Source organism: Zootermopsis nevadensis, unplaced genomic scaffold, assembly GCF_977971745.1.
Source record: "Zootermopsis nevadensis isolate Lab colony 2312 unplaced genomic scaffold, Znev_1.0 Znev_ptg000021l, whole genome shotgun sequence".
Lineage (NCBI taxonomy): Eukaryota > Metazoa > Arthropoda > Insecta > Blattodea > Termopsidae > Zootermopsis > Zootermopsis nevadensis.
Window position 1 is genome coordinate 16,346,815 of NW_028259153.1, and position 13,935 is coordinate 16,360,749.

The 13,935-nt window shown below is 43.9% G+C and overlaps 1 protein-coding gene across 4 annotated transcripts in view; it reads left to right on the top strand.

The window, feature by feature from the left end:
- The window catches only part of LOC110835404 (zinc finger protein 236), a 31,672-nt gene that overhangs the window by 12,740 nt on the left and 4,997 nt on the right, over positions 1-13,935 (top strand). For all 4 annotated transcript variants that reach the window (XM_087353165.1, XM_087353166.1, XM_087353167.1 and 1 more), the window contains exons 13-21: positions 559-691; positions 855-994; positions 1,244-1,458; positions 1,859-2,036; positions 2,327-2,561; positions 3,164-3,401; positions 4,261-4,382; positions 5,465-5,827; positions 6,559-6,830. In XM_087353165.1, coding sequence (XP_087209291.1) covers positions 559-691; positions 855-994; positions 1,244-1,458; positions 1,859-2,036; positions 2,327-2,561; positions 3,164-3,401; positions 4,261-4,382; positions 5,465-5,827; positions 6,559-6,830 — 1,896 coding nt within the window. The remainder of the gene's footprint in view (positions 1-558; positions 692-854; positions 995-1,243; positions 1,459-1,858; positions 2,037-2,326; positions 2,562-3,163; positions 3,402-4,260; positions 4,383-5,464; positions 5,828-6,558; positions 6,831-13,935) is intronic.

Here is a 13,935-nt window from a genome sequence, read left to right on the forward strand (position 1 = left end):
CGCCAGCCTTTCCTTTGTACTTATAATAAAAGCATTTGTGAAGAAATTCACACTGCACATGCCATCTGGCATCGCTGGAACGAAATATGAGTGCACCCAAATTAAAATCGTAAAATTTCTGACAATGGGCACCGCCATTCACTCCAACTATCACCCCTGCACCGCTGACCCTCATTCCAAAAGAATGTGCTGGTTGGGCGATATAACAGGTTACCGCTACTGCGTATTCCAAAAACATTGTGCATCTTTCAGTAATAATTTATCTCAAAACCCAGCATTTTAAATTCTCAGAAACGATCATTGCGGGAAAATTGTGGGCCGGGACTAAGATTTTTGAACGATCGATGCGATAAAACGATAGTTCGAGGAACGATAGAAGCGGGAAAATGTAACATTATTTTATATGGGATGTATTCGGGACCGAACAAAACGGACGATGCATCCGGGAAAACGATAGTTCCGGGAACGATGGATAGAGGTTTCACTGTATACTTTTTATGCATATTGTTTTCCTTTTTGACACTAGTATATGCTGTAATTTTTGTTTTATGAATTCAGGAGATATATCATTCGACAGCGTCGTGTGGGGACAGTTCGATGGCATCAGTGTTCATACTGTACTAAAGAATTCAAGAAACCCTCAGATCTAGTTAGGCATATCAGAATACACACACATGAACGTCCATACAAGGTAACTGACATCCATTTCACACATCTAAATTAAAGCCTCATGAAGTATATGAAAGTGTGTATATTAACCTTTAGTGTTTTTGTTTCCAATTTATGGGAAACCATTATCTTGTGTAGCATGTATCTAGTATGGAGGATAATTATTAAACCCAGTTTTTTTTCAGTGCACTCATTGCTATCGGTCATTTGCTGTCAAGTCCACGCTTACAGCCCACATACGCACGCACACTGGCGTCAGAGACCACGTATGCTACATATGCCTCAAGAAATTCTCTTCATCAAGTAGTCTTAAAGTTCACATAAGGTAATCTTTTGATTTATTATGTTACCTACCCATTTTGTCATTGTTTACACATAGTTTGAATAATCATCAGTATTATTTTCTGAGTTTGTTTGGATATATGAAACTGAAATGGTTACTTCTTATGCATTATTGATGTTACAAATTACTTCCTGATGTCTTAAGAAGCCATCTTGGTGCAATACAGATGTTTGTAAACATACCACTCTTATGTAAGCCACTGGATTTCAGAGTGCTTTTGTTTTTCGACAGAATGCATACAGGTACCAAACCATTTGCCTGTCAGCTCTGTGACAAGACATTCCGAACCACAGGACACCAAAAGACTCACATGTTGTCTCATACCAAAGAAAGTAGTGGAACTTCTGGAGAAAGAGTTACAAAGCGGAAACTGGTCAGACAGAAGCCTACACTTCCTGTCTTACCAGAAGTTGCATTGCAAGAACCAATTATTATCACAAATAATGGCAAGTATTTAGAGACCTTACACATTAATACCCACAGATGAAATTTTATGCTGTAGTTTATCTGTTTGCTACCATTAACACTCTTATTGTATCTGTTCCCACTTTTTTAGTACTGTCTTTTGTGTATTTCCTCTCACATGGTCATTCTAGTGTCCATGGTCTCTCAGTTGACCATTTATCTAACATATTCATTTTTAAAATTCTCAAGGGAATCTTATTTTTATGCTTGGATAAAACATTTTCATCATTCATGGTCTTCCAGTACCTAATCCAGTACTGCCTAACCCCTGTAATTGATACATTATCAATTAAGTAAACAACATGTGCTTGACAAACATGTTCTCTCTTCATATTTAGAGTCTACATAAATGAAATTACTGACCGAGATTCACTGTTACAGGATTTGTACAAGCTGTAGCCCGAAACAGCACTGTTTTCCTTCCTGGCAACACTGTGAGTTTGGATCGTCCATATGTGTGTAATGTGTGCAACGCAGCATTCCGTAAATTAAGTCACCTCAAACAGCACATTCGCATGCACACTGGTGAACGCCCATTCAAGTGTACCCTATGTGACAGGTAATGCGTTCAGTATTACTTTATGTATTTTTTTATTTATGTTTTATTTAATGAGGCTGTCAGTAGCTCAGGCTACTGAATTATAGGTTGATTAATGACCTGGAAGTGGTCATGGCCAAAGGTAAGGTACTGGACTAGGTGTTATGTCAGTAAATGATAATATAAACCATGAATAAATAAATATGTTTCTCTTGTTCTTCTCTTCTTGGGTGAATCAATTATTGAAAAGCCTACAGATAACTCTTATCTCTCTAGTAATGTTGTTATGTTATGTTATGTTATTATAACAGGCGCTTCATATCAAATGGGGTACTGAAAGCTCATCAGCGAACACACGAGGGAGTAAAATCGTACAAGTGTCATCAATGTGGTAATATGTTCTCTACAAATGGAAGCTTGAAACGGCACATGAGTACACATAGCGACTTGAGGCCCTTCATGTGTCCATACTGCCACAAAACATTCAAAACATCTGTTAACTGCCGCAAACACATGAAGACACACAAACATGAATTAGCTTTACAGGTGGGTAAAGCTGTTTTCTGTAAAACATTAAGTGGTTCAGAGTCTCCATCAGACATTTAATAGATATTCAGCTATGTGAGATTTGAGGTTATCATGTTGATGGAGATGTTCATGTTGTTGTTCTGCACAACTGGGTTGTAGAGCCAAGGAAGAAGAAAAAGAAGTATCCAGATGCCATTAGACTGGTTAATGTACAAGTAAATTCTGTAGTGCAGTATCCAAGTGTGTATTCTTCAGGTACTTGATGTTGCTCACTTGTCACTTTTGATACATAGTAAGAAAGCGTGTAAAAATTGCCAAGTACACAAACACCAAGTTGCAAGTAAGTGCCTAATACACACCACATGTAAGTATGAGGCAGTTTAAATTGAATTTTACTATGCTCTGTTGTGTTAGATGCATCAGAAGTTTAAGTAGTTTTAAGATTGTTGTCTTCTGGGTTGTTGTGCCGTAAAGTCTGGTACGTGTCCACCAACGTTTCAGAGGCCCATGCTGCCTCCATCATCAGGGCGATGAATTCAGTCTACATGGTGCAACAACCCAGAAGACAGCAATCTCAATTCTGTCTTTTCAACACTGTTGACTCATAATGGTTCTATCAGGTTGCACAACAAACAGCTAAAGAAGGAGAAAGAACAAATACACTTAGCAGTATACCAGTGGATGGACAGGGTCCTGCTGTTGTGACAGAAAGTACAAACTTCCCTCCTGAAGGTTTAGGTCCAGACTTTACTCAAGCATTTTCAGATCAACCGTTTCAAGTAACATCAACCACTGAGCATCAGGAGCAAGAGGAAGTAACATTTGCTCAGAACACACTTGTTCATACACTTGCTCCTGGTAAGTATGTTGTCAGCACTGTACATAAAATATTTTTTACCAATTTTACATTGTAATTTGATAAATTCAAGGTACTTGACTTAGAAATGTATTTTGATGAAAATAATTACCACATAAAGGTATTCTGGTATAAACTGAAACAGTATCTCAAACAAGAGATTATGGAACAAGAACTTAACAGTACATACATTCCTCCTGATGCTTTTGTCTATATGATGAGGCTAGCAATGACTGTACAATTTGGTGATTAATTTTGTATTTAATTTCACTAGTACATTTTATTTTGACTGCAATAAATTCATCCAGCACAACATCAAAATTCATTCATACAGGATTTGCTGATATGTTTGATCTTTAATGGTATAATGTTCATGAAAACTTGTCCATTGATGTGAGACTTAGTGGTTAGACACACACACAGACATATGATCCCATAAGCTCCACTTTCTGTAGAACCTGTATCATTAAGACATGTCTTCATGCTTAATTAGCATGGTTGAAGATATGGAAGATATGTAGGGTTGAAAGTATAGCTCTACACATTATACGGAGTGAGTGGGCAGTATCATGCCCCACTTGCTTTACTCGCAGAGGAACACTCCCTGCTACCCATTGGATAGGCAGTTGAAGTCTGGGCATGTTATGTAGAGAAAACTCCTTACCCCTACCAAGAATCAAACACTGTACATCCAGCCCACTGTAAACAAGCCTTAACTACAGACTTGTTATTATCGCAGGGATTTGCACTACTAATGGGTTAGCATTAATTATTGTCTTTGGCTGGTATTTTCATTTTTGAGTAGAAAATGCACATATTCTTGGTATAATGAAGTATTTTATGGGTTCTTCTTCCATTTAGATTCTCTGGTGGATGATGCTGAACCTGTAAACACTCCCAGTGTGATAACACACACATTGCATGCTGATGCCACAGGGACCATCACATTACCAAATCTTGATGGGCAACATACCTTGACACAGGTAATAACAATATATATGTGAGTATGAAGATTTCTGTCTTTTGGGTTGTTGCGCTGTTTAGTCTGGTAGATGCTAACCAACGTTTCAGAGGTCATACTGCCTCCGTCATCACTCTATTCACAGTCCAGCTCCTATAAACCTAGCCCCACACACCCTATTGGCATATTCATCGCAACAACCGAGAAGACAGAAATCTTCAACAATATATATAACAGAAAAGTACTTGACTTTCAGGAAAAAAAACAACTCATAATTAAATCCTATCCTGAGCCAGTTTACATATTTACAACCTCCAAATTATATCTTTACAACATCTAAATCCATATTAGCTTTATCCTTTCTTCTATACCTAGGTCTCCCAGATGTCATTCTTGAGGTTTACAAATTAGAACTTAGTATATGGATTTATTAAATATTCAGGTATGACCATATCAGGATTAATATTGTATTAAATAGGAAAATATTCCGATGAAAATAAAGTGTATACCTAAATTATTATATTTATGCTGCTAGTATGGCATGAATGAGATAATTTCACTAATCTTAGATAAAAAGTGAGATACAGTGACTCATAATTGAAACCCAGTCACTAATCACAATTTTAGTATTATTACATGGCAATTGTTTGGAGTCCATCTGCTATTTATGAAGTTTGTGTTACAGCTACACTGTTATATGAACCTTGTTTCAGTTTACAATTTCAATTTAAATATTAGACACCTATTTGAGATGAGACAACTTATAACAATTTCTGTGCTAATACCTGGCTACTGTTTCTAGTACCCACTAATTATTTAGGATGCAGTCACTGTATTTAAACTCCAATACTTCTTTGAACAATTAACAGATTAAGTGTTCATGGTGGTATTCATATTTTTCTGCATATAACTAAGCATGAAAAATGTAATCTTACATTTTAAAGGTTTTTTGTCAGTAAATTCAGAAGTATCAACCCTTCTCTTTGTCACACTTGATAAATGGTATGCTCATTCTAAATATGAAACGGTGTCTATTATATACATGGAATGTTATGTGTGTTTAACTATACTCCTAACCTCATATAAGAAGGATGTGTATTTCAGGAAAATATCCAGGAAATTGAGCGTACACTGAATGAACAAATTTTTGGTCCATCTACAAATGTAACATCGGATCTTGTGAATGTTGGGGAAGCATCCAGTGATCTGGCCACAAGAATCGAAGTTGGAGGTAGTGACAGTGAAGCTGAGTCAACCACAACAGAAGATTTAGCACATACTCTTGGAGCCACTGCTTCCCCATCAGGTCATCCTGATGCTTCAGCACTAGGCACTTTGTCAGAGCAACCTAAGGTTGATGGCAGAAACAAGAGTTCGGCAGAACCACCCAGCAATGGCAGTGTGTTTGGCAACACTTTCGATTCAGCAGGTTTTGAGTCATGTGTCTTCACAGCAATGACTCTTCAGGTCAGAAACTTGTTATATTACACAATAAAAAATATTCTGTCAATTAAAATATACTACTGGAACCTTCATTTATTGTCCCAATGTAAGTATTTATGAGATTTTAAGGCTACATTTTGCTTATCCCAAGTCAAAATATTGGTTCTAAATTTCTTATATTTAAATTTTTCCCTATTTTAATGATTTCCAAATAAATCTTAAATTGGAATTTTATTGTATGATCAGTCTGATTTTGTGTGATGACATAAGGAAAAGATCAAGTGTACTTATGTATTACTACTTAACTTGCTACCTGGTAATAGAATGCATACATTCACCATCACTAGTACTTAACTCCCATTGGACTTGATCCTTTGTCAGATTAATCCAGTCTATATGCATAAGTTATCCTTATAAAATGCTGCATGTTTCTTATTTTTCACATCATTAGTACTTACCCAGGTCAGTGTAACCTTAGTTTAAACTCCCTAACAACTCTAGGTGACTTGTACAAATGTCAACATTTCATCCTCTTTCTCACTTGTTTCTTCCTTCTGAGGCCCAGATATTTTACTGAGACATAGGAGACTACGTTTCATTGCAATATAGGACTGGGAAAATAATTGTGATTGTATTTGATAATAATCATGCTGTATCTGTTCATTGAGTACTTCTCATGTGCCTTTCAAGTGGTCAGCATACTACTTCCACGACTGTTAAAAATGCACATTTATTTGTTTCATTCTTTTTTTCAGAGTGATCCCCTGGAACTAGAAGGCCTAGGGTCAGGCCCTGCCATAACCACCAACATGGCTAGCATTCTCCCCCCACCTGAGGGTGCAATGCCTGAACCTGAAACTGCTGCAGCATCTGACTCTACTTCTAAGCCCGAACTCTTAGCAGAGCTACCGATGGAAGGTCCAGTTGCTGCTGCTGCAGTGGCAGCAGACGAAGCAGATAAAGATAAGAATTACATTCCAGGAAGACCTTTCAGTGCAGACAATCCCCCTGGTGAACGGCCTTACAAGTATGTAAACGTTCTGCATGTTAATATGTAGAGACGACATTTGGCAAAGCATCAATTAACTTTTTCATTTACAAGATACCAAGTGTTGTAGTTGAGTGCTTCATATTTGGGAAGTCTTGGATTCATTTCTTAGCGAGAGGTCACTTGTCCTGAGGTCTTCATCAGTCCTTCCTGGCAAATGCTGAGATAATATTGTAGCGTGGGTCGGTATACAACCTTGATTGTCAACCCTTGATTTCTTGCGGAGTCTACTACCTCAAATCCAATCTCAGTTGTAAACTTGGTTGGATTGTAAGAGACCACAAAGTCTTCCAGCAATAATGAATTTAATCAACTAAAACGTCTTTACAGCACAAAATAATCTCGTCTACAACACACTTCTCCTACAAGCGATTCACACTTCAGCTCTCTTCGCAGTATTTCTTCCACACTCTCACCTACTACACTACTCTCAAAGCCACCAACCAACCAAAAAGCTAACTGAGGGCGGAGTCCTGCGCAAGCGCAAGCATCGTCCCTACCTAGGTGAAACCATTCCTGCACACAAGGTGCATTGCTGGAAATGGTAAACGGTCTTAATATAAAAAAAACGGAAATTTTGCTAACGCTAACGGGGTTTCGTCGTGGCGGGAGCCTCGACCATTCAAACTGGGATCCGTTGCTGCTGATGGGAGGTTATCCCGTCAGGCAAGTTGTCCAAAGGAATTTGGTTGGTTGGATCTCTGGGGTTTGAACCCAGAGAGGGAGGGGCCGTTTCGGCTGAAGGCCTCTGCGGCATGGGGGGAAGATCACTTCAGCTGATGGCCTCCATGATCGGGGGGGAGGGAGGCGGGCCGTGCCCCTATTAAGTTATACCCTGGCATTTGCCTTACAACTGAGGAAAAGCACGGAAAACCTCAGTCAGGGTAGCTACTCTCAAAGCCGATTGTCAATCGGCTTTTATACAAATACAACAATGTCTATGCAACAATGCCAATAAACAGACGCAACAATGTAGACGCAACAATGCTAAACGCAACAATGTCAATAATAATACAACAATGCATGAATACAACAATGTCTATAAACTAACAACAATGCCAACCCCAACACATCACACTGCCCCCTCCTTAAAGCTGCTCGTCCCGAGCAGCACCCAAATACGGCGCCAACCTGTCCAGGTGGACTACCATCATCCGGGCCCGGGTATGCCGCTGAATCCGATAAACCATGTCGTTGATCCTGGGCAGTGGGAAGCAATCCTTCTTGGTGACGTTATTCAGCTTCCTGTAGTCAACGCAGAACCGCAGTTCCCCGTTCTTCTTTCGCACAAGCATGATGGGTGACGACCACGGGCTGTCTGATGCCTCGATCACACCTTGTTCCCCCATGTCCCTTAGCATACCGTCCACCTCTTCTTGTTTTGCTAACGGAAGCCTCCGAGGAGGCTGACGGATCGGACGAGCATCGCCTGTGCTGATGCGGTGGAGCACTCTGTCCGTCCGCCCATAACCATTGTTTTCTGTCACGAAGACATCCTGAAAGTCGAGGACCAATGCCTTCAACTCCCTGACTTCCATTGTCGTCAGGTTCAGGATAGCATCGGCGACCATGCCCTGCAGTGGCTTGCACAGCTCTCTATTCTGCGACGGAGGTTCTGTATTGCCAGCCGGGCCCGCCCACGTGACCGGTTCACACAGGCCCAGGGTTGTGCCTTCCGCCAGCACTTGGTCGCCGTCCCCGACATTCACAATTCTCACAGGCACGCTGCGCTGGGTGCGGACTAGCGCCCTGGCTACGTATAGTCCTTCTCGTGGTAAAGAGTCCATACCAGGTTCTATTATTCCGCTCGCCGTTCCCACGGGGTCGTTCATCCGTGCCATCACCACCCTCTCGCACCGCGCCAGTATTATCTCCTCGCTGGCTAATGTCAGGCGTGTGGATCGGGGTCTGCTCCGAGGGCCCCACAGAGATATCTCTTCTTGGCCCAGTCGCAGCACTTGGCGTCCTAGGTCCACCGTCGCATCGTAAGCTCGCAGGACGTCCAGCCCCAGGATGATCTCGTCCGTGACGTCAGCAACAAAAATCGAGGTGCGGATGACACTTTGCCCCAGCGTTAGCTCAACTAACACCTCTTTCAAAACGGGGATGGTTTCACCGGACGCTGTCTGCAGCACGTACGGTCTGCTCGGCTCCCGCTCTGATTCTCCCGCTACGACGTCGGGCCTGGCGCTGGTCACTGCAGCTCCGGTGTCGATGGTCACATTACAGCATCTTCCCCGAATCCAGCCTTCGGTGATCAGACCGTCGTCACTCCTCTTGGTGACCACGCTCAGTGTAAAGCGAGGGGAAGTGGGTGGTGGGGCCGACGGTCCCCTCCATACGCCGGCCATTACTCGTTTCCCGAGACCTGGTTGGTCCTTGCGGAGACCTGCGGACACCATCTCATCAGGTGGCCGGGGGCGCCGCACTGCCAGCACACCGGTCGCCCCCATCCAGAATGTCTATCCTGGGGCGATCGCTCCTCCGTCGGGTCCTTTGACTGTATTTGACGCACCGTTAGTGTTGATCCTGCGGCTGCCTTTGCTGCCTGTAGCTTCAGGGCCTGTCCGAGTGCTTCATTGAGGGATCGGTCCCCGCCCATTAGTAGGTGTTGCTTAATCTCTCGGTCTCAACCATCCGCGACTGTAACGGCGACGGCTCGCACCTTTACGCGACCCGCTCGTTGCTCGAACTTCTGGCAGTGGCCACAGTCCTCCAAGCATGGCCTTCTAGAGAGAGCGTCGGCGTTGGTATGCCTCCGTCCTTGTCGATGTTCAGAGGTAAAGTTATATTCTTGTAGTCGCTGGACCCAACGGGCAGTCTGTCCCTCCAGGTTCTTGAAACTGAGCAGCCACGTTAAGGCGGAGTGATCCGTACGCAGGTGGAACTCTTGCCCATACAGGTACTTGTGGAAATGTTCCAAGGTTTTTACCACAGCCAGCAGCTCCCTCCGGGTGACACAGTAATTCCTCTCGGGGCGGGATAGGGTCTTGCTATAGTAGCCTATTACTCGCTCCTGGCCATCTTGTACCTGGGATAACACGCCTCCGATCCCAACACTGCTTGCTTCGGTGTCTACCAGGAACTTCTCGCCAGGTCGTGGATATCCTAAAATGGGCGATGCACACAGCGACTCTTTTAAGGACTCGAATGCGACGTTCGCCTCCGGGGACCAGTGGAACGTTCTTTTCTCCTCTGTGAGTTGAGTCAGTGGCTTGGCGATGTCAGCAAACCCGGCAATGAATCTCCGATAGTAGGTGCATAGGCCAATGAAGCTCCTTAGCTCGTGCTTGTCCTTTGGCCTCGGCCACTCTCGCACAGCCTTCAGCTTTTCGGGATCGGTGGTCACCCCGCCGGGGGAAACCACATGTCCTAGATATTTCGCTTCCTTCTGGAACATCCGACACTTTCCGGAGTTCAGCTTAAGTCCGGCTTCCCTGAGCCTCTGGAGCACTTCCCTCAGATTATCCAAGTGCTCCCGGAATGTCCGACCAATGACGATGACATCATCCAGGTAGACCAAGCAGGATTTGTGCGTCAGGTCCCGCAGGACGGACTCCATCAGCCGCTCGAACGTTGCCGGAGCGTTGCAAAGGCCGAATGGCATTACCGTGAATTGCCACAGCCCCTGTCCAGTAGAGAATGCAGTCTTCTCTTTATCCTCGGGATGCAGGGCCACCTGCCAGTAGCCACTCTTTAGGTCTAATGTCGAGAACCATTTGGCCCCTGCCAGTGTGTCTAGGGTGTCGTCGATCCCGAAAAGCATTGTTGTTAGTTTATAGACATTGTTGTATTCATGCATTGTTGTATTATTATTGACATTGTTTATAAACTAACAACAATGCCAACCCCAACACATCACACTACCCCCTCCTTAAAGCTGCTCGTCCCGAGCAGCACCCAAATACGGCGCCAACCTGTCCAGGTGGACTACCATCATCCGGGCCCGGGTATGCCGCTGAATCCGATAAACCACGTCGTTGATCCTGGGCAGTGGGAAGCAATCCTTCTTGGTGACGTTATTCAGCTTCCTGTAGTCAACGCAGAACCGCAGTTCCCCGTTCTTCTTTCGCACAAGCATGATGGGTGACGACCACGGGCTGTCTGATGCCTCGATCACACCTTGTTCCCCCATGTCCCTTAGCATACCGTCCACCTCTTCTTGTTTTGCTAACGGAAGCCTCCGAGGAGCCTGACGGATCGGACGAGCATCGCCTGTGCTGATGCGGTGGAGCACTCTGTCCGTCCGCCCATAACCATTGTTTTCTTGCGGGGTCTACTACCTCAAATCCAATCTCAGTTGTTATCGGATTCAGCGGCATACCCGGGCCCGGATGATGGTAGTCCACCTGGACAGGTTGGCGCCGTATTTGGGTGCTGCTCGGGACGAGCAGCTTTAAGGAGGGGGTAGTGTGATGTGTTGGGGTTGGCATTGTTGTTAGTTTATAGACATTGTTGTATTCATGCATTGTTGTATTATTATTGACATTGTTTATAAACTAACAACAATGCCAACCCCAACACATCACACTACCCCCTCCTTAAAGCTGCTCGTCCCGAGCAGCACCCAAATACGGCGCCAACCTGTCCAGGTGGACTACCATCATCCGGGCCCGGGTATGCCGCTGAATCCGATAAACCACGTCGTAGATCCTCTGCAGTGGGAAGCAATCCTTCTTGGTGACGTTATTCAGCTTCCTGTAGTCAACGCAGAACCGCAGTTCCCCGTTCTGCTTTCGCACAAGCACGACGGGTGACGACCACGGGCTGTCTGATGCCTCGATCACACCTTGTTCCCCCATGTCCCTTAGCATACCATCCACCTCTTCTTGTTTTGCTAACGGAAGCCTCCGAGGAGGCTGACGGATCGGACGAGCATCACCTGTGCTGATGCGGTGGAGCACTCTGTCCGTCCGCCCATAACCATTGTTTTCTTGCGGGGTCTACTACCTCAAATCCAATCTCAGTTGTAAACTTGGTTGGATTGTAAGAGACCACAAAGTCTTCCAGCAATAATGAATTTAATCAACTAAAACGTCTTTACAGCACAAAATAATCTCGTCTACAACACACTTCTCCTACAAGCGATTCACACTTCAGCTCTCTTCGCAGTATTTCTTCCACACTCTCACCTACTACACTACTCTCAAAGCAACCAACCAACCAACCAACCAAAGAAGCTAACTGAGGGCAGAGGCCTGCGCAAGCGCAAGCATCGTCCCTACCTAGGTGAAACCATTCCTGCGCACAAGACGTACTCTCAAAGCCGATTGTCAGTCGGCTTTTATACAAATGCAACAATGTAGACACAACAATGCTAAACGCAACAATGTCAATAATAATACAACAATGCATGAATACAACAATGTCATTAAACAGTTCAACAATGCCAACCCCAACACATCACAATATGTAGAGATGACATTTGGCAAAGCATCCTTTAACTTTTTCATTTACAAGATACCAAGTGTTGTAGTTGAGTGCTTCATATTTGGGAAGTCTTGGATTCATTTCTTAGCCAGAGGTCACTTGTCCAGAGGTCTTCATCAGTCCTTCCTGGCAAATGCTGAGATAGTATTTTAAAATAGGCTGTGACTGAGTCCATTTCCTTTCTTCCCAGTTCATCATTCACAGTCATCTTCCCATTTATTACTAAATAACCTGAAAAGTTGACACAGTTTTGTTAAGTAAGCTAAGAATCAGTCAATTGTTTGTTTGTTTGTTTGTTTGTTTGTTTGCTTGCTTGCTTGTTTGTTTGTTTCTTTTTATTTGTTTTTATTTTTTATATACGAGGGTCGCTCATTAAGTAATGCCCCACATTTTTTTCCTCAGAACATATTTATTCAAGATGGCTCAAATTTAGTAACAATATAAATCAATGTTTCCTTTACACATACTATTTTTCCACATAGTCCCCATCAACTTGTACGGTTTTACGCCAGCGTGGAACAAGTGCATGCATGCCTTGCCGGTACCAGCTCTTGTCCTGTGCACGTAGCCATGTCCTCACTGCTTGAATAACACTCTCGTCATCTTCAAACCTTGTTCCGCGGATAGCATCTTTAAGTGGCCCAAAGAGATGGAGTCGGAGGGTGGATGGGGCAGCACCGTTCAACCAAATTTGGTGATTTCTTCCCGGGTTCTCGGACTTGTGTAAGGGCGTGCATTGTCATGCAGGAGCAAAATTTCTGCTGGAAGCTTGTGAGGCCGAACTCGTCGGAAACGCTTCTTGAGGGTTTCCAGGGTCATAATGTACGCGTCTGAATTGATGGTCGCACCTCTTGGCATCACATCCACAAGAATGACCCCATCACTGTCCCAAAAGACAGTCATCATGACTTTTCCGGCGGAGGGAATTGACTTGAATTTCTTCTTTCTCGGTGATAGAGGATGATGCCACTCCATTGACTGCCTTTTTGTCTCCGGCTCAAAGTGGTGTATCCAGGTTTCGTCACCTGTAATGATCCGGGACAGAAAGATCTCTCCCTCAGCATCAAAACGCTCCAACAATTCAGAAGAAATCGTTTTCCTTTGAATCCTGTGGTCTGCTGTGAGACTTCGTGGAACCCATCTTGCGCACACCTTCGAATATGCAAGAGCCCGGATAATTGCAATTACACTTCCATTACTGACTGAAAGCTGTTGGGCCAATTGTCGAGTTGTGATGCGCCGATCCTCACGAATAATGGCATCCGCGCGGTTCAACATGTCTGGAGTGGTGGCTGTGGCAGGACGCCCAGAGCGCGGCAGATCACGGAGCTCGGTTTCTTCACTTCCTGAAGCTTTAACTCTCTTAGCCCAGCGACCAACGGTGCTCCTATCGACTGCACAGCTTCCATACACAGCACACAAACGTTTATGAATGTTCACCACCGTTTCTTTTTCAGCAACAAAGAATTCAATTACAGCTCGTTGCTTGTAACGAGAGTCGTTCACAGACGCCATTTTAACAGTTCACTACAGCTCCGCTATCGGTTGGAATCATTTGAAACTCCGTACACGAACGCGGGAAACATCAAATCTCAAGCATGTAAAAGTGCACTTTTCTATCTTCATTATTGGCTGAGAAAAAAAATGTGGGGCA